This window comes from Notolabrus celidotus, chromosome 2, assembly GCF_009762535.1.
Source record: "Notolabrus celidotus isolate fNotCel1 chromosome 2, fNotCel1.pri, whole genome shotgun sequence".
In the NCBI taxonomy this organism is placed as follows: Eukaryota; Metazoa; Chordata; class Actinopteri; order Labriformes; family Labridae; genus Notolabrus; species Notolabrus celidotus.
Window position 1 is genome coordinate 20505394 of NC_048273.1, and position 22992 is coordinate 20528385.

General features: G+C 40.1%; 1 protein-coding gene across 9 annotated transcripts in view; it reads right to left on the reverse strand.

Moving 5' to 3' along the window:
• Positions 1-22992, reverse strand: part of adgrl2a (adhesion G protein-coupled receptor L2a) — a 96957-nt gene that overhangs the window by 41419 nt on the left and 32546 nt on the right. For all 9 annotated transcript variants that reach the window (XM_034673747.1, XM_034673812.1, XM_034673796.1 and 6 more), the window contains exons 3-4: positions 13761-13974; positions 1580-1689 (exon numbers count right to left, since the gene is read on the reverse strand). In XM_034673747.1, coding sequence (XP_034529638.1) covers positions 1580-1689; positions 13761-13974 — 324 coding nt within the window. The remainder of the gene's footprint in view (positions 1-1579; positions 1690-13760; positions 13975-22992) is intronic.

A 22992-nucleotide genomic window follows, 5' to 3' on the forward strand; every position in this document is an offset into this window, starting at 1 on the left:
AGTGACCTGTTTAAAATATTTGTAACACAGACTTTTCCAGGACTGAGAGTCCTTGGATAGAAGTTTATTTTTTTCCCCACACCACTGCGGGCTTGACTGTTTCCGTGGTGCAAGACAGAGGCAAAAGACAATCATTACAGTGGGTGGACATGAGTGCACCTTGAGGCTAATCCTACTATTAAGGTTTGAGGTAACACAGCAAGACATGGGATCGATACTTCACTTAACAACAAGGCAAGTAAAAAAAAAAAAAGGAAAGCAAAGAAAAAAGCAGTCTGGTGTTTGAGGTAAAAGCTGCAGGATTTGGCTCTGCTCAATAAGGGAGACTCAAATACTCATTATTTCTTATTCCATTTTTAATTACAGGTCCTCAAAAGCCTCAGAGAGGTTAACCTTTAAGTTGTAATGAGTTTCACCATCTAATGATGTTCACTAATGCATTCTGATTCGACACTGAGGGGGACAGCTTGAACAGGTATACTGATAATGAGCTATGTAGAGGAAATTTAAACATTTAGAAATGAGCTCCAAAAAATGGTGTCAGGAATATTTTGGGCTTAATTTTCCTTTTCAATTGATTCTAAACTAAAGAACACCTAAAGACATCAGCATAAAAAATAATTCTCTGACTCTTCCCTTCGTTCCCTCTCTCATTATTCCAGTTCCACCTGATTAGTGATTCCGGCAAGTCATCTTCATCGTTGTCATTAATCAGTTTGTAAAGGTTACGTGAGGGAATTTCCCTCACAAATTGCAAATGAAGACGGCAGCTTAAAGGACAGAGGGCAATCTAAGGATTGTTTGGGAGCTGAATGGCGATGAATATTTTAGCATCCAAGGTGCCGACAAAATGTTAACACTATCTCTTTAGATGAAATATTACCTTGTTGACTTACGACTGAAGCCATTCTGCTGCGTTACATAATGAAACATCTGTTTACAAATTTCAACACCTGTTCTATGGATGTATATTAAGCCATCAAGGTGAGCTGTGCTTTGCGCCTGATAGACTTCTCCGCACATGACTTGAGTAATGAAACGCTCGCTTGCCAGCGCGGAGAGTCAGCGTGACTTCCTCAACCCCCTCCCTCTACTCTGCTACATCATAACCAGGCTCGTTGATCTGCTGGAAACACGGTGAGCGCATCAATAATAAAGGTAGTGCAGAAGAGGACTGAAGGGTTTTACAGGTCATATTTCATGAAAAGTTCATGGTGTGACACAGATGGAAGAAGAGACTGCAGTAAAAGGTGCTGGAAGGTGTTGAACAAGGAGGGAGTAGACTGTCTGGACAAGGCAGGAGGAGGAAGAAATGGGACTGAATGTGGTGTGACACCAAAGAAAGAAAGAAAGAGAGAGAGAGAGAGAGAGAGAGAGAGAGAGAGAGAGAGAGAGAGAGAGAGAGAGAGAGAGAGAGGAGAGAGAGAGAGAGAGAGAGAGAGAGAGAGAGAGAGAGAGAGAGAGAGAGAGAGAGAGAGAGAGAGAGAGGGCAAAGAAAGAGAAACTGAGGATGGGAGCGTGTGGGAGAAAGAAAGGAGGAGGGGGGGGGGTCAATTCATGACACAAGGTTCATACTTACTGTAGGGCACACACTCATACTGGACCTCCAGGTACTTGTAGGTCCCCGGGCAGGGGTCAGGGAAGACATCTGAACCTGTGATCACAATACACTGGGTCCGGTTGTTGCATCTGAAGGGAGAAAAAACAAAACAGAATCACATTAATACTTGTGCCATAACATAAACCGAAGAAACTGGATTCCAAACTTTTAAAACATTGTTTACACGCCAAGCTCAAGCACAGGTTAGTGCTGGAATTATTCCCAACAAAGGGGTAAATACAGAAATAAAAAAGAAGAGGGAACTGTTGTTAGCAAGTTGCAATGCGTATTCGCTTGTTTGCAACAAATCTAGCGCTGACTCTGCAGCTATCAATCAGCGCTTGCCTTATGAATGTCTGCTTTTAATACAGCATGAGAGTTTATCTGAGCCCTGTACTGTTTGGTTTGTCTTTTTAAAGAGCTTGAAAAAGGTTTGGACTGTTTTCTGAAATAGTGTCATCTGTCAAATCTGTAAATGACAAAAAAAAGTGTCACATTCTCTGATTTTCTCAGTGAATCTTGCTGTTACACACTTAACCGTGTACTTAATAATCCCTCCCAGAAATTTGTTCCCGATGGTCACGGTTCAACCAAACCTTGAGTGGATACTGTGTTTTTGCAGCTATGCACCTGGCTCTCTTGAAAATACAAAATAAGTCTTAATTGTGCATTGAATTAAGCTGGGAATACACACAACACAAATCAATGCAACAAGTATTGATGGAGACAGATGAAGCCTTATTCACTTAGGATTACAATTGCAACGGGACCTCATGTGAGTGTGGAATTTACCCCCCACATCTGCGCCTGGTGGGGCACATTTGCACGAGATAAATATAAAGTCTGTGTTCGCTCAAATGTCCCGACTTATTGATTCGAGCCGGCTCCTTCCCTGAATGGGTTTCCATGCTGAGTAGCTAGATGAAGCTCTTGAATTTGCACCCAAAATGCCATCAAAGGTCTCATTAATGATTTCTAGTGGCAGCCACTATAAATCACAACCCCGGAAGAGCAGAAAAAATACCAATCAAAGCGTCTTACCACTCAAAAAATTAAATTAGTAAAATTAGCTCTGTGTCTGGCAGAACAAAACCATGTTTCAGCTCTCACATACTGTAGATACCTTTTATTTTCCATTTTGGCAGCAATACCCAGCAGTGTTTAAAGTCAATTCTGGTCCCTGCCTTTAACATCTGGAGAGCAGACATTCTAATTGAGCCGGTGACGAGCTCTGAAGCCTTGGGAATTGCAGGTGACCACCCTTTCGCTGTACTGAAATCATGATAATGACATCAATACCCCGAGCGAGCCGTCTCTGCTACCAAGGGGACTAAAATTTCTATTGGCAATGTGAGGAGCCAGATCAATAACTGTGTTCTGCTGATTTAGCAGAGACCAGAGATAATATTTGTTTCTTCTTATCCCAGACCAGTGCGCCCATTTGCAGCAGATCATTGGAAAATGTATTACTGGTTGCATTGTATTGCGCTTTGGGTTTTGCTTTTTTGTTTTGGGCTGCTGAGGTAATCACTGCTCTGAGTCCAAATGTTATTAATATAATATTAGGTAGCACAGCAGAACAGTGCAGGGCTGCTTACTCTTGAGGTGTATAGCATTGAACAAACACAGGGGACTGGAAATTGACGCTGTTTAGGTTTCAGATTGAAAACAACCACATTGGAGAAGCATACCATGAGCGCGGGAGAGTGTTGTAGTTTACAACTCAAAAATTATTCAGCAACTTAAACAAACAGCTCCTGTGTTTCAATGGAAAATAAATCAGAAAAACGGCAGGGGGAAAGAATTAGCCATTACTTTTTTCTTTTTTTCTTCTCAGCACAAAGGCAGTTCATCTCCCCTCCCTCCTGTTATTTTTCTCCCAACCAGCATGCATGCTATTAAAAGGTGCACACTTTTTTTTTCAATCAGAAAGCACTTTTATAATTTTTACCAAAAGAAATGAAGGTGTTTTTTTTTTCCTTTGTTTTGCTTTTGGCAATGTGAAAGCAGTGTGTTATATCACAGAGCCCTAATGACACATATTTGTGTCTTCATCCCTGTGTGTGTGTGTGTGTTTAGTTGGAGTCTCAGGGGGAATTTCACTTCATTATTGACCTTCACGTGCGATAACACATGAGAATATCAGCATATTGTATTTGTTTTTATGGAAATGAATTACTGCTGTGGAATTAAAACACGTACCTCATGCTGGGCCCATAATACGCAGCCTGTTTTGGTGGGTAATATTTCATGACTCTGCAGTGCTTTCCATATATTATATGGTCACTTTGATGATTCTGCCCCCCCCCCCGCTCATGCATAAGCATATCATGCAGGAGCAATATAAATTACAGTGCTTTATCTAACAGATTCCAATGAGACCGGGGAAATGAATGTCTAGTTTATATTAGGCATATGAAACAGAATGATATCAAAAATAAAATTCATGACACTAATGAGACACAGACCTGCCATCGTCTCTCAGGCGGATGTATTAAACAACAGTAAGCACCGGAAAGGAAAAAAAAAAACTCATATTTCTTTTGAAACAATGTTGACATAAGTGTTGATAGCTCTGTCTGATATATTGCCCTAATTTCAGAGCTGTGGAGCAGCTCGGTGGTGCCCTGATGTACGGGACTGTGTGACTCTGATTCTTTCTCATCTGTGAAACCTTCTGCATCTCCGGAGACCAATTCAAAAAAGCCCTAATGAATTCTTCAACGCAGACAGTCCTAGCCGTCAATTTGAGAGCGAGCATGTAATTGAAATTCTACTCATAAAAAAAAAAAAAAAAGTTCAGCATTCGGGCCTGCTAGGGCACAGGTCTCAAAGTGCACGCTAATTAAATACATGTAAAATATGATATCTCTGACTATCTTTTGATAGTCTGAGGCTATATAGTAATTAATCATGTACATGATGAATATTAAGTCAAAGGAAGATTTTCTCTACTTTTCTCCAGAGTGAACAATTCTAATTCTATAAATACCTTGACTGCTCGACAGGATTTTCCCGAAGAAAGAAATGAGTATTAATTCATTTTATCCCATAATGCAAGAGAAAGAATAATCAGCTGGAAAATGAGCTCAATACAAATGCTTCGGTGGCCAAATTACCCTTTTTTTTGGAGGGATGTTTGTTTGGAAATCTTTTAATGGAATAGATAATATCGAGGAAAATATATAATGATGTATTTTGTATAGACAACATGATTTTAAGCTTTTCAAGTTTCAAGAACAAAAACTCAAGATTAAAGAGCCCTGAATATGTTGGAATACCCATTGGCTGAAATCCCACATCTGTATCCACCATTCATTTATTCAAAACCACTCAAAATTAAACAAAGGTCAGGTTGTTCCTTAAGTGTACCAAAGTAACACTAAAATAAGAGCAGGGTGGTGAAACTTTCTGCTCTGATTGCCTCCATTTCCCCCGACCAGGCCGTTAATCACGCTGCAGTATTCCAAATGTAATCCCATCACATCTCTGACCTTTTGGGAGAGGCACACATCAGTACAATTAGAGTGTCGTGGAAAATGCTGCTTGGATTTGATGCAAATCTCCTTTAAAAATGAGCACTCCCCGCTGACAGCTGCGAGGGGCGCGATAAGATGCCAACAAGGTGTAACTGATAGCACTCCTGATACCATGTATCCCCATGCAATTTAACCTTTTCCTCTGCCGTCATAAAGCATGTCACAGGAATAACGGGACACAGAGATAATGCCTTACATAATGAATTACCTCGAGTATGATACACATGAAGTTAAACGTGTTGCTAATGTCATGTCACAAAAGACAGATCTGTTTGTACTGAATAACTACTCTGACGTGTGTTTTATACACATTTACTTGTTTACATCATAGACTGTATATATAATGGACAGCGTCATTCAACCTTTTCCCATTGCACTGTTTTGAAGCCAAAATATCCTGTTCAAGAATCCAGACATCTTGTACATTTTCTGCAGCCAGAGTCTGCGTAGTAGGGAACTTGTGTGTTTCAACAATAACAAGCTCCGCTCTACAGTGTACCGTCCCAAGGTCCTACGGAGTTTCTCTCTGCGGCAGCTGTCAATCAAAGCAAACCCAGATGTAAAAGCCCGTTTTTTAACCACTGATAACTAACAAAAAATAAACTTTTCAGAAAAAAGAGGCCTTGAACACAAAACAGTCAAATAACAACTCCATATCACCACAGCGTACAGATGTGAGAAACCTTGGTACCACTTGCATTTATTTTTAAAGTTTGACTGCAGCCCCATTCAAATAAATGTGGGAGACAGAGTTTTTGACCTATACTGCAGCCAGCCAGTAGGGGGAGCAGTTTTTGTGGCAGCCTCACTTCGTCCCTAGCAAGATGACGTCCATTTTATATACAGTCTATGCTTTACATGTATACTCCTACTGTTGGTATAATGACAAAATGCGATGTATTAATGTAGCAAGTGTGCTAACCAGAAGAGTAGGTATTTTATACAAATTCCAAGTGACTCATGTGCTAATCATGTGACACCAGTTAAAAGGCATAATGCTCTTTAATTACTGAATTCTTGATTGTTAAGCCCCTGCTGCTGAGTTTTAAACCCCTCACAACTCCAAAGTGTTCAGGAAGCCTGAGCAGCCACTTGGAATTCACAATATGAAAAATAACATCAGCAGCCGAAACAATTGCTGTAACTGGAGAGAGAGAAAAAGGCGACATGAGTGAGGGGAGCACATTACTGGAAAAAGGCACAATCTACTTCCTGGTGCTCCCAGTTTGAATTTCAATCAAATTAGCGTCTCTTAAACTCAAAGTGACCCGTCTAGCTCCATTTCATCTGAAATGCTGATGAGGTTCATGGCACAATTATCAAGGCAGACATCTCTCTCAAGAGGCAAGCCTGTTGATAGCAGACAGGCCATTGAAAAATTAAATCATTTCCAGGGCCACAAAATGGCAGCGAAAGAAACAATCTGTTGCAAACAGGACACACACACTCACACTCACACACTCACACACACATGCCAGATGTATAATCAGCCTCAATATTGGTATATTTAGAATATTTTCAAAGGGGGTGATCCAATAATGTTAGAGGAAATAGGCTGTTAGAAATTAGCCATTAGCTTCCTGCTTTCAACTTGAGGCTTAACTAACTATCATGTAAAAACTTGTAATTACTGTCACATGCTAGTGTTTATTCTATATTTACTGGAGCTGCCAATGGTGCTCAGCAGGGGGAGAGGCTGTCTGACTCACATCCCTCAATCTCACTTATTGATTTGCAAACCAGGAAAGGTATACCTTCATGGCGCTCAAGTCAATGGAAGTACTATTGTGACATACTGCAGGTCTAAATGTGACCTTTATAAAACTACAGACTGCAATGCAAGCACATCAAAGCATGAGGACAAAGCTACACAGGAATAACTTCAAAAAAAAAAAAAAAAGCTGTGTAAATATCAGGAGTCCAGATCAAAAATTTGCGGCTGTGCTTTAGAAATGCTGTCCGCGCCTGGCCTTGTGTAACCTGACAGAGCTTTAGCAGATTTGTTAGGAGAGACGGGGAAGAACTGCAGACTTCAGAAAAGCAGAGCTGACAGAGATGTATCCAGTGTAATTGCTATAATTGCTGCCAAAGAAGCATCATCGGAAAAAAACTGACATCGGAGGAGTGAATACTTACTCAAACACACAATTTGCATTTTATATGTGCGATTAATTCAGATCACACTTTCAGAGTATGTTATTACTTTGTCATTAAAAAAGAAGAATCAAAATTCACTCATACGTTTTAAACTTTTTATGGACACTGCATATGGCCTTTTTATAACAAGAAGAATGGAGGGGTGTCGAGGACATTAAAGAGAGACTCCTGAAGTCCAACTCATCTAAAATGAGTTTTAAGAGTTTGATAAAAAATGATCCCATAAACATCATTAATAGTGCTAATACGGTCAAAGGGGTAGGAGCCAAATGGATCATATATGTAATGGTTAGGGGTGTAGCGATTCTTTTTAACAACGGTTTGATTCGTATCATGATTCGTGGTTGCCGATACGATTAAAGGATGATATTGGTTCATTTAGAACGATAATAGAAACGATTCAGTGACTTGAAATCGATTCAGTAACTTTTTAGCCAAAATTTCAACCAGTGTGACTGTGAAAAAAATATCTTGATACTAGACAGTCCTAGATTCCTGTTGTTTCTTGTAAGGGATTCAGGTATTAAATTAATTATGGATATAAACGTGTGAAATCCCATGGTGCCTTAGTAGGTGGTTGGATAGATCTGTCGTGTTGCAGCGGTACTTTACTTGACCTTATTATCCTACAAACAACGAGCAACTTCTTTAGAACATCTCCGTCTTTGCAAAAGCCAAAGTGTTTCCACACGCTGGACCGCAATGGTGGCTTGATCATTTCTCGCTCGCCGGTTTCTCCTCTGCCATCCGCCATGCTATGTTTTGTTGTCTGCTGGCACGTGGCGATGACGTCACTGACAGGCAGCCTGAATTTAGTAATGTTTAACGTCTTCATCATTAAAAGTTCAAAAAGCCCACATCCATATAAAGTCTGCCGTGCTTAAATCCAATGCGTTATTTCCTAGTATCGATATAATCGATTTATTACCTTTTAAAACAATGTTAGATCCATACATGTCGTCCTGAAGGCCAACTTGCCGAGCCCAGATCATTGTAGTCAGATCATAGGAGTATAAATCATAGACTGTAAAAAATATGGACGTAGTATCCGTGACGTCACCCATCTGTTCCTGAGAGCTGTTTTGAAGCAAATCGACGGCAGCAGCCATATTGGTAATGCGGAACTCAACTAGGCAGAGTGTGACGTAGTGTGAGTCTCTTAGCCAATGGCTGTGTGTTCCCGACCGGGAGTCACGTCAGTCATGTCCTTATTTGGGCAAAACTCATAATCTTAATATCTTCTTAACCGTCATGTTAGAAAAAAATTCACCCCCCGTACAGTGTGTGCCATTAGAGAGATTAGCGTTGTAGGGCCAAGCCGTTTTTTGAACCAGGCTGTAAACATGTTTATTAATGCTGCAAAGATCGTCTTTTTCCCATTCATATCTATGTGGTTTCCGGTGTTTCTGCAGCCAGCCTCAAGCGGATTTTCGATGTATTGCAGTTTATATCACTTCCGCATTGGCTTCATCGTTTGGGACCGGAGTTTGCCGCTTGGTATAAATCGATACATCGATGTAGTAGATGAATCGTTACACCCCTAGTAATGGTGTATTGTCATTGATATATATGACATTTTAACTTGTATAGAAACTTCAAGTAAGTTAACTTTTATTAAGATAAAGTAACAAACGGTTGGCTACTCCATGCTTCCTAGTCATCCAACAATGATGTTAACATGCATTTGGTCACATAGTTATTTTGACTTCATTATACCTAATTTTCTGTCACATTGTCTGACACTGTTGTTATTGTATATCATTTGTTGGTTGTTGATTTTGTTATTTTGCTAGCGAGTATCACCAATGGCTTTTGCTTCACTTTTAAATTTACCACATTATCATCATCATAACCGGTGTAGTCTTGAGTAGAGAGCAGTTTCATGGCCCATGAACTTGTGTACACCCCTCTGAAATGCCCGAGCTGAATCTGAATCTTTATGAAATCTTAATCTGCTGTTCTTTAAATAAACACTAGCCCTGAATGTGGGGAGAGAAAGAACAAGGCAGAGTGCTGTCAGGCAGCAACAATGGAACCCCTCGGAGAGCCTTACAAGCGGTCCTGTCACTGATATAAATAGTGTAAGCAGCATCATTTAGTCTCCAGATGTGACTCACATTTATGGACAAGAACTTCCAAGCTACAGCTGATTAGATGTAAATATCACTGGGTCGTTTCAACATTACAAGTCAGCTACGCTCTATTAATTGAATATAAGCTGTAAAAAATCAACATTTTCAAACACCCGATGGTGTATGCTAATGATAGTTTTCAGAGTAATGATTAATTATAATTAACTAAGTCTAACTCTCCTGTAATCTCATTAATGAATCTCACGTCCTCTGTTGGAGAGCTATCTGCTTTGATCATTCCAGTCAAGACACACTGCATAGAAACCCCATGATCCACGAGGCACAGCAGGACCCAACCATGTCATGTTACAGCAATCAATGACCTTGTTATTGAATACTTACAATGAAGCTCATTAGTCAAAGATAAATCAATCGATGTAAGCCACTTATTCATACTGAATTTCTTAATATGGCTTTTACTGACAATGATTAGTTGAGATGTGTCGTTGTCATCTCTACTGCTCCTCAAGTCCACCGTGATAAGGACTCGTGGTCACATTTAAATCAATAAAAACCAAGCACCAGATGGTCGGTGTATGACTACATCTAGTAGATATTATGCGTGTGGTTGCAGTCGTTATCATTGTCATCAGCACAGATGAGGAAATGTAATTATTAAATACTCAAATCCTGGAAAGAAGGACATGAAAAATCACCGCGCTGAATAGTATTATCAATGAATTAATTATTTCAAACTGTACTGCCGAGCAGTTTCACATCTGCCGGGGAGGTGTCCACGTGAAAAATTCCTGTACAGATTATCACCCACTTGAGTCAACTAATTGCTTGCAGCTGAATGTTCTAATTGAGCCACATAGTCCTGAGGCTATTTTCATAAAATCATTGTGCTCATGAATTTAATATGCCAGCCAGATATAAAAACAACTCAGAGTGCCAACAGGATCTATCAAACTAAACGAAGCCTCAATCCAATTCTCCACACTTCAGGACTGCATCAATTTCACATGTTTAAACGTGAACACACTTTTCCCTCTAATGTCATTTGTTCCCCACACGCTTAAATTAGTAGGCCAGGGTAATTATGGCAACAAATATTTTCGGCTCTCCAGCCCTTTACTGATGGAGACTGTACAGTAGAGAAAACATTTCTTCCCCCGCTCACAATGTGTGCAGTGGGTTTAGCCCCACATATGGAACACTTCAGCAGGAGCCAGAGCGCAGACCGGAGTCTCAACTTGCGGAGAAGTGAAGTGCTCGGACCTCATAGCCATGAAACAAACACTGCATTCCAAACAGGAAAAACAAAATCACCACATTTCTCAATGGAAGATAATTCTTTTTGGCAGCAGAGGCTTTATTTCATTATGTGTGCTTCTTATTTTAGTCTACCCCTGTAAATAAACGGACAAAAGGAAACAAATCGCTAATTAGTCCCATATGCACTCTTGGGCGTTTGTCAAGCTGTCCTTGAATCTATTTTTTGACTGTTTTAAGTTTCTGCTCTGATTTTACAAAGACTGCCTCTATGACTTGAATAAAGATTGAACTGTGCTTCTTCAAATCTAGGGCTCATTTTCACATAAATTAAAACATATATGCGCTTTCACACTTCCATGGTGATATATTTCACAAGAACTTGCACACTGTAGAAAAAGATTAACGTACAGCACTTTATGTAAATATATACCTGTCCCAGTTGATTTTTTTCTTCTTCAGGTATCGGATAAAAACTCTTAAAAGGTTCCTTTTGTGAGATTTTTGAACCCACCCACCTGAGAGCGACCTTTTGTACTGCAGGACAATTTCTTCGAAGGCATATATTTCTCTCTGTGCTCTGAGTACAATGGCTCAGCAGTGACATTGAAATGCTAAAAAACATTTTCAGAATAACATCTGAACTGGAGCCCCTGGCACTCTCAGGATATGCATTTGACAAATGAACCAGAGTTTGGACGAGGCTGGTTGCGGGGTTTGTTGTCAGGTGGCTCCTGCTGGGTCAGTGTTTGTGCTTCAGTGGGCTGTTTTTGTTCGAGCCAGGCTGAGGGCAGCGTAATACACAGGGCCGCAAGCAGGGAGCATGCATCCTGCAGCCTTTCAACACAGACAATGTGAGTCAGCTATCTGACTTCATCAAATGGGGCTTGACAATAAACCCCCCGAATACAAGAGCTCCACTGTTTTATTTCATTATTTTTTTTTATTTCCCAAGGCAGCTTGCCAGAGTTGCTGACGCTCTCATACCGTCCAATATTTCTCTCTGTGGCACTCGTATGTCATTCCATCCTCTGCACTTTGGCTCAAGTGGCATCCCTATGTGACAACTGGTCTCCTGGATAAGGTCTCATGCTTGCGGTGTTACCAGTGGAACCCTACTGAGCGGTGCGTGTGTACACAGGCCTGTGCACCTCAGTGGGTTTGTTTTTCATACTAAATCATCCCTTTTGTACATGAGTGATAGCTGCAGAGACAGAGGCTTTAAATTGTTGGACATGTCGGTCGGGTCAGTGATCAATCAGTGAGTTTGTCTTGTTGGGAGGCAGCACTAAATTTAAACAACAGAGTTTACAAAAGGGGCAGTATCAAGCAGTATCTTAATGTTTAGGATTTACTGAGGTGAAAGTAGAAACAGAAAATATATATACCAAAAAAAGAATCCATTGAAACAAAAAGTCCTGCTAACAAAGTTAGGCTACTTAACTACTTTAGGCGTTTATAAATACATGTTTTAAAATTCCATTAATTTGCATTTTAAAACAGTTTTCAAGCAACTTTTATCAGTGTCTTCATTTGGAAATCAAATGCAATGAAATGGACTTCATGATCTTGACTTGAGTTTTATTATTCAAATAAATGCACCGCTACAACATTGTGGTCTGAAACCTGACTTATAGGTAATCTTATAGGTCAAAGTGGCTTTTCTGGGATATAAACAGTATATTTATTTCAAAGGATAATATGCACCAAGTGTCCAATCAGTGTCCATATAGTGAGCAGTTATTCCTGGATAATTTTGATCAATCACATGTGTCCAGTGATCACTGGTTAATGTGACAGAATTGGGACTATTCAGGAGTTACAGTTTGGCTGTTTCAAACAGTTGCTGCACGGGTGAAAATATCGTTGTCCATGACGGTAAGACATGTGAATGGTCACACTATGTTAGCCTGAGAACATTCCTTAGATCTGAGCCACAGATCTGTGACACATGCAACTAATTATGATGAGATGTCACTGACTATTGAATAGTATGTTTGGCTTGAAATTCCCATCCCTAGTTAATTTTATATCACATCACCTTAAACATGCTAGCGCTGATGGCCCTAATTACTACATTTCATATTTTTACATATTGTTGATTTACTTTGAATAATTTTGTTTCCTCAATGCCTCTCATGTTCAGTGTTAACTCAATACATATGTTGTGCTATTTTACATTTGTGTAATGGAGTACTTTTCTTCTTCTTCTGTCTGTTTGACAGACACATCATGCCAACATACCGTGCCTCCCCCACACAGAGGTTAACATTAAAGGGATTATGCTTAAAGCAACTGGCTCAGCTTTACTAAGAAGCCAAAACAAAGGCTATCCCTATGTTGTGTAAGCATACTAAATCTGTTGTACACAATTTAAAAGCTAATGTGTTTAAAAAAGTAAATTAGAATAGACAGAATAATTAGCTCGTACAAGCCAGATCAGATCTGCAAGTTGTTTGTCATGTGAAATTAAAAAAGGTAAAAAGAAAAGCAAAAAGAGAGAAAGTTTTGTATTAGAGAAAGTTGTTTAAGAAGTTCATTTGTTGTGTTTATATTTTGAAATTTGTTTTTTCTTTTTGAGTTATTTCAGCCCTCATTTTACAAAATTAACTTTTCTCCTTGTTTATCAGCCCCCGCTTCACCTCCCAAGCTCTGATTGAAGTTTGTAATTCTCTTCCAATGCGGTTCAACTGTCTAAGCATCTGTAGTAACATTAATGTCTTCAGGGTTATCGATGCTGACAGCTACTGTTACTTTTTCTTTCTCTCTTTCTTTTTGTTAAACTCCACTCTTGTTGTGAGTTTTGCTATTTTTCCATGGAGTAAATCAATCCAATGGCAGGCCGGTTATTCTCCGAGGCGGACAGTTTTAGTCCAAAGGAGAAGGGCACAGAGGATGTTTTTTAAACGCAGGAAAAATGGATGCCAACAGGGGCAACTAGACAAATGAAATGGTTGACACTGACAGCAGTCCATATCAGGTTGCTCCGAGCTACGAAGAAGCGGTTTCTGTCAGCCTTGTCAATTATTTTCTAAAAGCCCTGTAACTTTGGCAGATCCCTCATTTTAGAATCAATTTTTCTAGAGTTGCAGAGAGATGTCCTTTTTTTCCTCCTACCTTTGTGACATGATTTTGTAGGCATCTGGAAGATAGCAGTTGATGTTCTCCATCTGGAAAGGGTCGGCGTCGCAGATCTTGTCATCCGTCCGGCCATAGTTGGCACTTTCAATCATTATGACATCACTTCCTGGACACCGCAGATCAATGGGGTAGCCCTCGCAAGACAGCTCTCTCCGTACTAAGCCAAATGGCAGGGCAGCTCGACTGAACCCTGAGGGAGAAGAGAGAGAGAGGGAGAAAGAGCTCTTTCAGTGCAAATCAAAGGGAGATGTGGAGTCGGGCAGACATAGAGGAAGACAGTATGAAAGGCAGGAGACACATGATATCAGAGCTGGATGTGTTGAATGTACACAAAGCAGTGTTTTGGAGCATGTTCGTTCCCCATTTTAAAAAAAAGCTTGGGCTGATATGTGGACGGTTAAGAATTAGAGCATCAAACTGACACACATTGGCATATTGAGTGAACATTTCTGATCTGAATTGCACCAGTGAACTAATGGTGCCAGTATGTCATCCACATGCCTAACTGGTCCTGGAAGAAATCAATAAGAGTCATTAAAATGTAGTTTGTCAGCTAAAGTGTCCGGATTATGACCCCTGTAAACGTACGAACGGATATAGCTCAGATAACCAAATCTGACAACAGATGTGATGTTAGAAGTTATAATTCTATTAAGAACTTATTTTGTAATACTTCTTTTGTCTGCCGCCACAATTTTGTCTTTGTCACACTGCTGTGTTTTTTTCATTTCAATATGGGAACATGCTGTCATCACAGAACCCATCACCAGAGACTTGTGGTTTACTTGGGAAGCTCATTTTTCTATCCAAAATGAAAAAGTACAACAAGTATCTGTGCAGCATGAGTGAAATTTAATCCACTTTACAGTTCTGACAATCGAAGAGAGGGCTATTGTAAGGCTGGAGAAAAAAAAAAAAAAGTTTGTGTGTGTGTGTCTGTCTGTGTGTGTGTCTGTCAGGGAGGGTGAGGGGGTAGGAAAAACAGAAAAGAAATCAATATTGTGGCTTTGTGCTCTACAAATGTGAGCAATGCCAACAGCTACACTTAAACTAAAAGCGAACTACATACGTAAACTATAGCAATCCAAATACGGGATATTTTTGGTCGGGGCAGCTTTTAACAGCAGTGACACGTCAAGTACTGGAGGAGAGTTGCACAGAGCTTAAAGAGATTGCCAGCTGCCCTTCTGTGAACCCAACCAAAGGCAGCATTGAATAATAACCACGGCTTCTTTTAGTGCAGTTTTGAGTTTGTCACCTCTTGGAATAACTGTGCTGTTACCTGCAACTTGGTTGATGACTGTGTTGTTAGAGTTTCAAAAGCCTCTGTCTCTCTAATGAGGTTTGGTTCGCAGTCACAGGAGCAGGAGGAGAAAAAAGAGCATCATTATTACCTCTCCTGCACTAATTTGTTTGGCACCTGGACACATTGGATCGATCTGTATGTGCAGTGATTTATAATTGAAAAGCACTTTTTGTTTTCACGAGCTACGCTGTGAAATGTTTCTCCGTGTGGCAACAGTTTATTCAAAACCACCAACTTTAACTCTGCTAGATTGACCTGAAAACGCTGAGTCCATTCTACTTTATTGGAAGTTTCATCAATTAAGTACCAATACAATTATCCTTCTCTGATTAAATGCTATGCAACACTGGCAGCAGATTAGCATTCTGTACCGGGCCTCTTGCCGGGAAATACTAGTGTGGTATTTTACAAAGGAAGATAAATGTCAGCTTGTATTGCCTGATCCTCCGTTTGTGCACCAATCAGGTGAAAGCACGGCTTCAAGGTGCTCGGTGAAGAGCTGAGGGTAAGCAAAGGATCTATCTGTATGAAGGAGGGCAGCTGGCCTGTCTAACCTCTATAAAACTTTATTTGTTTGGAAGCATACAATCATCAGGGAGGGATCTATTTTTTCCTCCCTCTCCCTTACATCAAACTTTCTCATGTGACCAAAAAAAAAAAGAAAGTCTTTCAAATATGATGGGTTTCAGCCATACTTCATTTTTTTCAGTCCCCCCTTTTCTCTCTGGAGTCAAAAAAAATGCTTAGGGTGATAAACAATTTATCAGAGATGTTGGCTTGAGAGAAAGAGCCCAAGTGAAAAAAAAAAATAATGAAATCATGGCGTGTAAGGAGCAGAGCTTGACAGCCAATCTCGAGTTTGTGTCAGTGCACTCCAGCATAGCTCAATCAAAAGTCGGCAATACAATGTGTAGTTACTACAAGAACCTATGTAAAGCATCAGTCAATGCCACATTACAACTTTTACACTCAAACCAAAGATGTGAAATGAAAGATGTTTAATGGAGACACATCTAAGCTTTTCTCTCATCAAAGAAAATGTCAGCTTCTATATTTAAAGGCATTTAAACAATGTAAAAAAGGAAACCAAAGGGCTATTAGATGTGGAGAATAGCACCTAAGATCTAACTGATCAAGAGCTGTCCTCTCATTAGGTATTTAAAATACAACTCCCACTCCAGAAAAGTTGAGACATTGCTTAAATTGCTCATAAAAACAGATTGTAATGGTTTTCAAATCATTTAAATGCTATATGGTATTGAAAATAGTGCAAAGACAACATATCAGATAACAAACTGAATCCAAAACCTTCTATTGTTTTATGAAAAATGTGTGCTCATTTAAAATTTGACACCAGTAAGGAGTCTCAAAAAAGGTTAGGAAAGACAGAAAAAGTTTTGCAACGCTCCAAAAAATATCACCTAGAGAAACAGCTCCCAACTAATCGGTTAATTTTTGCAAAATGTTAGTAACATGACTGGGTATAAAACAAAGTATCCCAGAGAGGCTGAGTCTCTGAAGTAAAACTGGGAGGAGGTTTACCACACTTTGGGAGGAATGGGTGAGGAAATAGTTCAGCAATTTCAGAATTAAGTTCCTGAGCAAAAAAAAAAAAGCAAGAATTTCAGAATTTCAGAATCTGAAGTACATGTAAATATCAAAAGATTCAGAGAATTTGAAGTAATCTCTGCACAAGTGGGACAAGGACGAAAAATGATGCTAGATGGTTGTGATCCTCAGGCAGCACTGTATTAAAAACAGACATGGCTCTGTAGTGGAAAACACTGCATGGGCTCAAAAATGATTTCCAAAAACTTTTGTCTGTGAACACAGCTCATTTCTGCAACCAAGTGCAGTTTAAAATTGTTCCATGCTCAGAGGAAACATTTAATACACATTATCCATAAACACCAGCAATTTATCCTGGACCAAGCCCATTTAGGATAGACTGCATATTTCATTTCAGCAAGACAAATGCAAACACATTCTGCACATATTACAGCATTATGGCTACGCAGTAGAAGAGTCCAGGTGCTGCACTGGCCTGTATGTAGTCCCAACTTGTGACCTATTGAAAACATTTTGTGCATCATGACACAAAAAATACAACAAAGGAGAGCCTGAACTGTTGAACAGCTAAAATCCTGCATCAGGCCAGAATGGGACAACATTCACTCATGAAACCCATAAACTGGTCTCCTTGGTTCCCAAATGTTTACTGAGTGTTGTCAAAGAAGAGTTGATGCAAAACAATGGTGAACATACTTCTATCCAAACCTTTTTGTGAAGTGTTTCTGGCATCAATTTTAAAATGAGAAATAAAAAGTTTCATCATTTGATGAGTTGTCTTTGCACTGTTTTCAATTGAACATATGGTTGCAATGATTTGCAAACATTAAAATCTGTTTTTGTGAACATTCTACACAGGGTTCCAACTTTTTGGGAATAAGGTTTGCACATCAAACACCTGAATCAAACAACACATTTCCTTTTATTCAGTGACTGAGTCCTGGCTTGTTTCACTACAGAGGTCAAACAGATTCAAAGTGGATCAATTGTGCACGGTTATATATGGATGGATGGGATACATTTACCCTGCAATCACCTACTTTGTGGCTTCAAGTTGAAATGGTTCTTTGGCCATGTGCAGGACTTCTGAGTTTGATCCCCAAGTCCCACAGCCAAACCCGCTGATGCTCTGTGTCCGAGGAACACTTAAATCACTCTGCAGAGCCTTTAAAATCACTGCTTCTGGTTTTATGATTTAGGACTGATGCAGTCGCTACTCTTAAGTAGGAAAACAGAAACTGGAGCAATGAGGAGATAAATGTGTGCTTGAGAATACTCTTAAGACTCCTACCGAAATACATGAGCAACCTTTCAACCATGCTGATGATGACAGGCCCTGTAATAACGGTACATTTTCGTGTTCAAATCTCGGGAAAATCTAACAAAATTGCTGTCCTTTAAACGCCAGCTGGGTTTGTGCATCATGGACCGAAAAGCATCGCAGTAAACAACCTCCAAAAGCCTCTCTCCATTGATTAGGCTTGAGGCTGAACTACTTACTCGCCCTGGTGTGGGATGGTATTTTTGGTACATGGGGAGATGAGTGACATGGACAAATCAATGCAGAGGACGCCCAATAGTCCAGCAATCAAACTTAAATCCAATAGATAAACGGCCTTCTTAAAAACAAGTTAGTAATGTGAAGTTTCACTCTCTGAGGCTGTTTACATCTATTACTTTGTATTTAGGTTAGGTTCACTGCCTCTCTTTATTCTGTTTGGAAGGAGACTCCTCGGAAAAAGCTCCTCTCTTGATATACAAATTTCAAACTGCAGTGGTGTGATGCAATTTCCAGCTAAAACATTCATAAACAGAAATATTCATCAGTCAAAAACAAGCTAGGGAAAAAAAAACGTATTTACTCGGTTATACTGACACATCAAAATCTGCTCCCTGTTCTTTCATATTGAATAATCGAGGGCTTATGTGATTACTTCAAATAAATCCCCTTTTCCCTTATTTCTTGCGGATAATAAGACAACAAAACACCATCCACTGTGCTCTGGCACAGCGATGCTTCGTAATTACACCAGAATATTATGATGACAATGAATCTGACATAAGCACGATCTAATGCTTACTGTCTCGCTAAACTAATCATTTCTTTATTCAAATGAGCCATAAAAGTAATCATAACTTAGCTCATGAGGGCATTAGCATAAAATCTCAGAGAATGCATGGGATGAAAATTGTTATCATTCCATATGGTGACAGTAATCAATGCCAAACAATATCAATGGTGGTTGGATGTTGAAATGCTGGCTCCTTTCTCTGCACTCATACTGATAAGTCTCTAAAATCACATCAAGAAAGATCTCAGTTTATAGGGCCAGCTGAGAACACTCCCTGCTATATTGTGTTTCATAGTCCTTTTTTTTTTATAACTTATGAGCTTTCAACGAGTGGGGAAAAGTTTGCTGAGCTAACAAAATGGCGCCACACACAGCGCACACCACCGGAGCATAGGTGCAAAAAAAAAACAGAACCACAGGACTGCGACTGAGAGCTTTTTTAAAAAAAGTTGTGTTCCTTTTAGGTTGTCACACAGATACACACACAGCTCACACTCAAAAGGAAACTCAGCACCCTCTTCTTCACAGGTAGCACACACTTCAGACACCTCCTCAGAATATGAGATGTTATTTTCCTTGCTTTGATGTTACTTACACTCTGTGATATCAAATCCACACGGGTTGGAGAGACAGATGCCAATCACTCAAACACCTAAAAGGCGGAGATTTACATGTTCTGTGATAATTAAACCCTAAGCAGCAAAGGATCAGGGAATAACCAATACAATATGATGTGGAAAGCTCCATCCTGTGACCATGGCAACATGTTGCAGCAGAGACAGTGCTGGTCAGATCCCTATCATGGCCTTGCTAACGCTCCTCCTAATCAGGCATTCTGGTCACCCACCCCACTGCCATCACTGCTCGAAAGCATTTCAAATCCTCTTCATCAGACATGTAGCATGCACTGAACCTGGCGCCTTTTTACAATACACGTTTACAGTTAGCACAGACTAAAAATGAATTATTCTTGCTGTATATTTTACAACCAACAAGTTGAAATCAAACAGCTGTTAGTCTTTATTTTTACGCACAACATCACTCAACCTTTGGCATGTGCTTACAGTACATGCTGTTATCACATGCTTGTAATTGATTCTGATTGGTGCAGAGGACTTGTATTTCCATGGGTTATAACACTTTATTGCACCAATGAGGAAGCTCTGTTTAAAGCTTCCTGTGCTGGCGTTCACTACCATGTGTAACCTTTGCCATTACATTAGGCCCGAACACAATCTGCAGCTGAAAAGCTTAGAGAAACTCCCTTATGTAAAGGAGGGCCCATTATGCAGCGTCTCTTTGGTGCTGTAAAGTTTTCATTCGTTTTTTTTTTTCCACAGATGAGCCAAATCAATTGGAAAGTGACCATCTGGTGGGATATGAGTGTCAGTGAAGCAGTGGTAATGAACAAAATGTCGTCCTATTTCACACAAACGAGAAGTCATTAGGATCTTTATCCGCCATGCGGGGACCCTCTACCATGTAGTCCCATGAAACTACACGTTATGGTGACCTGAAGGGGCATACTGTACATACCATATACATCAAGAACATGATAAGTACACACAGCTTCAATGTAGCTTCAGTACTTTTAATGAGGGCAACAAACTTGAGTCTCTTTCAATTTAATGAAATGATTTCACCGTAACCTTGCGCTTATTATGCAGCATCAATGACAGAGGTACTATTCTGCTTTTCATCAGGACTATCTTGCTTCCAGTAAAAGGTTTTCATATTAAAATGACCTCTTGTAACTTGAGTTGCCCATGCATCCAGAGTTAGTCCAGGGGCACTGCAGAGGCTGATCAAAAGACCTATTCAGCCACTCATTGTGGCCAACGCACAAAAGAGGTCTCCAGATTATTTTGATGTGAAACCAGATAATTTTTTCTGTCGAGAGCCAATGAGAAGTGTGACGGGGACGCTCCTGATGCTTGTCCTCCGACGTTAACACATCCCTTTGATTTTTCTCGCTCTTCTGATGAGAGCTAAACAGCTGCTTGTAAATGAGCTAGCGTCGCCGCGCGGCCCTTTCCATTATTCTGCACTCCTGAGCCGACAAGGTCGCTTGCTGGGGGGATTTGGGGCGAAAGAAAAGTATGGCCTATAGCATTAGATCGGAGCCACAGGAAACACAGCTTGAGTCCTCGAGGTCCTGCCACCCCACCCATTCTCCCTCCTGTCTGTGATACAAGCAGAGGAAGTCTACGAGGAAAAAGAAACCTTTAAGTCAAGACTCTTCCAGCAGTGCTGATTCTATAATCCAGAGATATCCTTTACAACAGCATGTATTCTTAAGAAGTCACGTCCACGCAGGGGAGGAGAAAGAAAGAAAATATTGCAAACATCCTGCAAACAGCGGGGTACGAGGTAGACCGCTGACTTTGTGTGGCCATTGTGAAAAAGAAATTCACTATTGCTCTGACAGATATTAACATTCTTTTCATATTCTTAACTTTCACTCATGGCTGTGTTTCTGTTTTGTCCTCTGTGTGCCATGAAAGCTGATGTCATATTTTGGGCTTGGCTAAGTGCAAACGACAGTCACTTATGTAGAGGTTTATCCTGCTCTGTAATTCAGCCCGTAACATCTGTAGATTATTAAGCTCTCTGACAACTGATGTTGAAACGATGACTTATGTGGCACAGAAACGCACTGACGATGCTTCTTAGCTCGTATTTCTATCAGAAGAGATCAGTGACAACGCAAAGTTATTCTGTTGGGGGAGAGACATTGATTTTCCTGTTCTTATTTCATCCATCCATCAGCTCTAAGCAGAGTGTAAGACTTCAGAAAGGGGAATTTGCACAGAGCCATACTAGTCATGACTAAAAAAATATTTGAGAACTAAACATCAAAGGCTTTTTTTTGAGAAATAAAAATATATAAAAAGGAGGGAAAAGAAGATCCCATAACACATTATGTGGTGTAAAAATATGTGTGAGACTGGTCAATATAAGGTCTTTGAAACTGACTTGCACAGAGAAAGAGACAGGAGCGAAGAGAGAGAGAGAGAGAGAGATATTGGGCAAAAAAAGAAGAAGAGGCAAAGAGCAGCAGGGGAACGAGCATTCCAACCTCATTTGTATTCTCCACCAGCCAATTCACTCCAGTTCATTTACATCTCCTCTACTTCCATAGCAACAGCAGGGGGGCTATCAGGAGCATCTTTGATATAGGTACATGACTCTGAAAAAGATCTTGTCATTTCTCTCTGAATAGACGCCACGGAAAAAAGGCTGCGATTTTCTTCCCTCTTTTGGTGTTAAGGTGGGCTGTTTTAGCAGAAATTTACCCTGTCAGAGACTTTTTTATATCGACTTTCTTCTTATTCCCTTACTAGCACTTGTAGCCACACAAGCCTGAACAGCCAATGCCATCAATACAAAGGAAAGGAAAGGAATGAGATCCTTTAGATTTTTTACTCAATGACTTGACGGTTTTCAGACAAAAAAAAAGGACACAAGCAAAGTAATTTTGCAGGAAAAAAAAAAGTGATTATCCCTCCTCATCCAGGAGAAGTTGAAAAGAGAGAAGACATTGAGTGTTTCAGCCAGACTGAATGAAAAAGCACGGCACCAGCAGGAAAACACAGCCTCATCAAATTCCATGTACACTTGTATGTAAATCAACCTTAAGGCCTAATTAAGCTCTATGGGGCTCATCAAGGTCATAAATCCCCCTTTTTTCATAATGCATTATTGACTTCACATCATCTGCACATGTCGGCTGACTGCACTCGCACAAGCACACAATGTCATCTCACTGTCTAATATCGGATAGCCCTGGGGCCAGGCGGTGGGTGTGTGTGTGTTTGTGTGTGAGAGAGAGAGAGAGAGAGAGAGAGAGAGAGAGAGAGAGAGAGAGAGAGAGAGAGAGAGAAGGGGTGAGTGCTTTTTAGGTCACACAAAAAAGCAAGGACATCTTCTGCTAATGAAATGGATGCTATGACCATCAAACAGTATTTTTTCTTTCCTCTCACGGTCCCTAACAAATGGTCACTGGTAGATTTGAGTCTTAAATTACATCATGTTTTCACATGATCAAGGCTGGGTCAAGGCTATTTACCCATTTTATTATGAATAGTGTTAAAGTAAAATTCAGGTATTAATGGCAGTCGTGGAAGTTAACAGCCTTCAAGCCTTGACTTCAATAAGAAATGATACAGACTGAATGGATTGCATGTATTATGTTAGATGTGATTGAGCTTTGCTTTGCAGGTTTTCATGTATAAAGTGTGAAATGTCCTACTTCTATTTT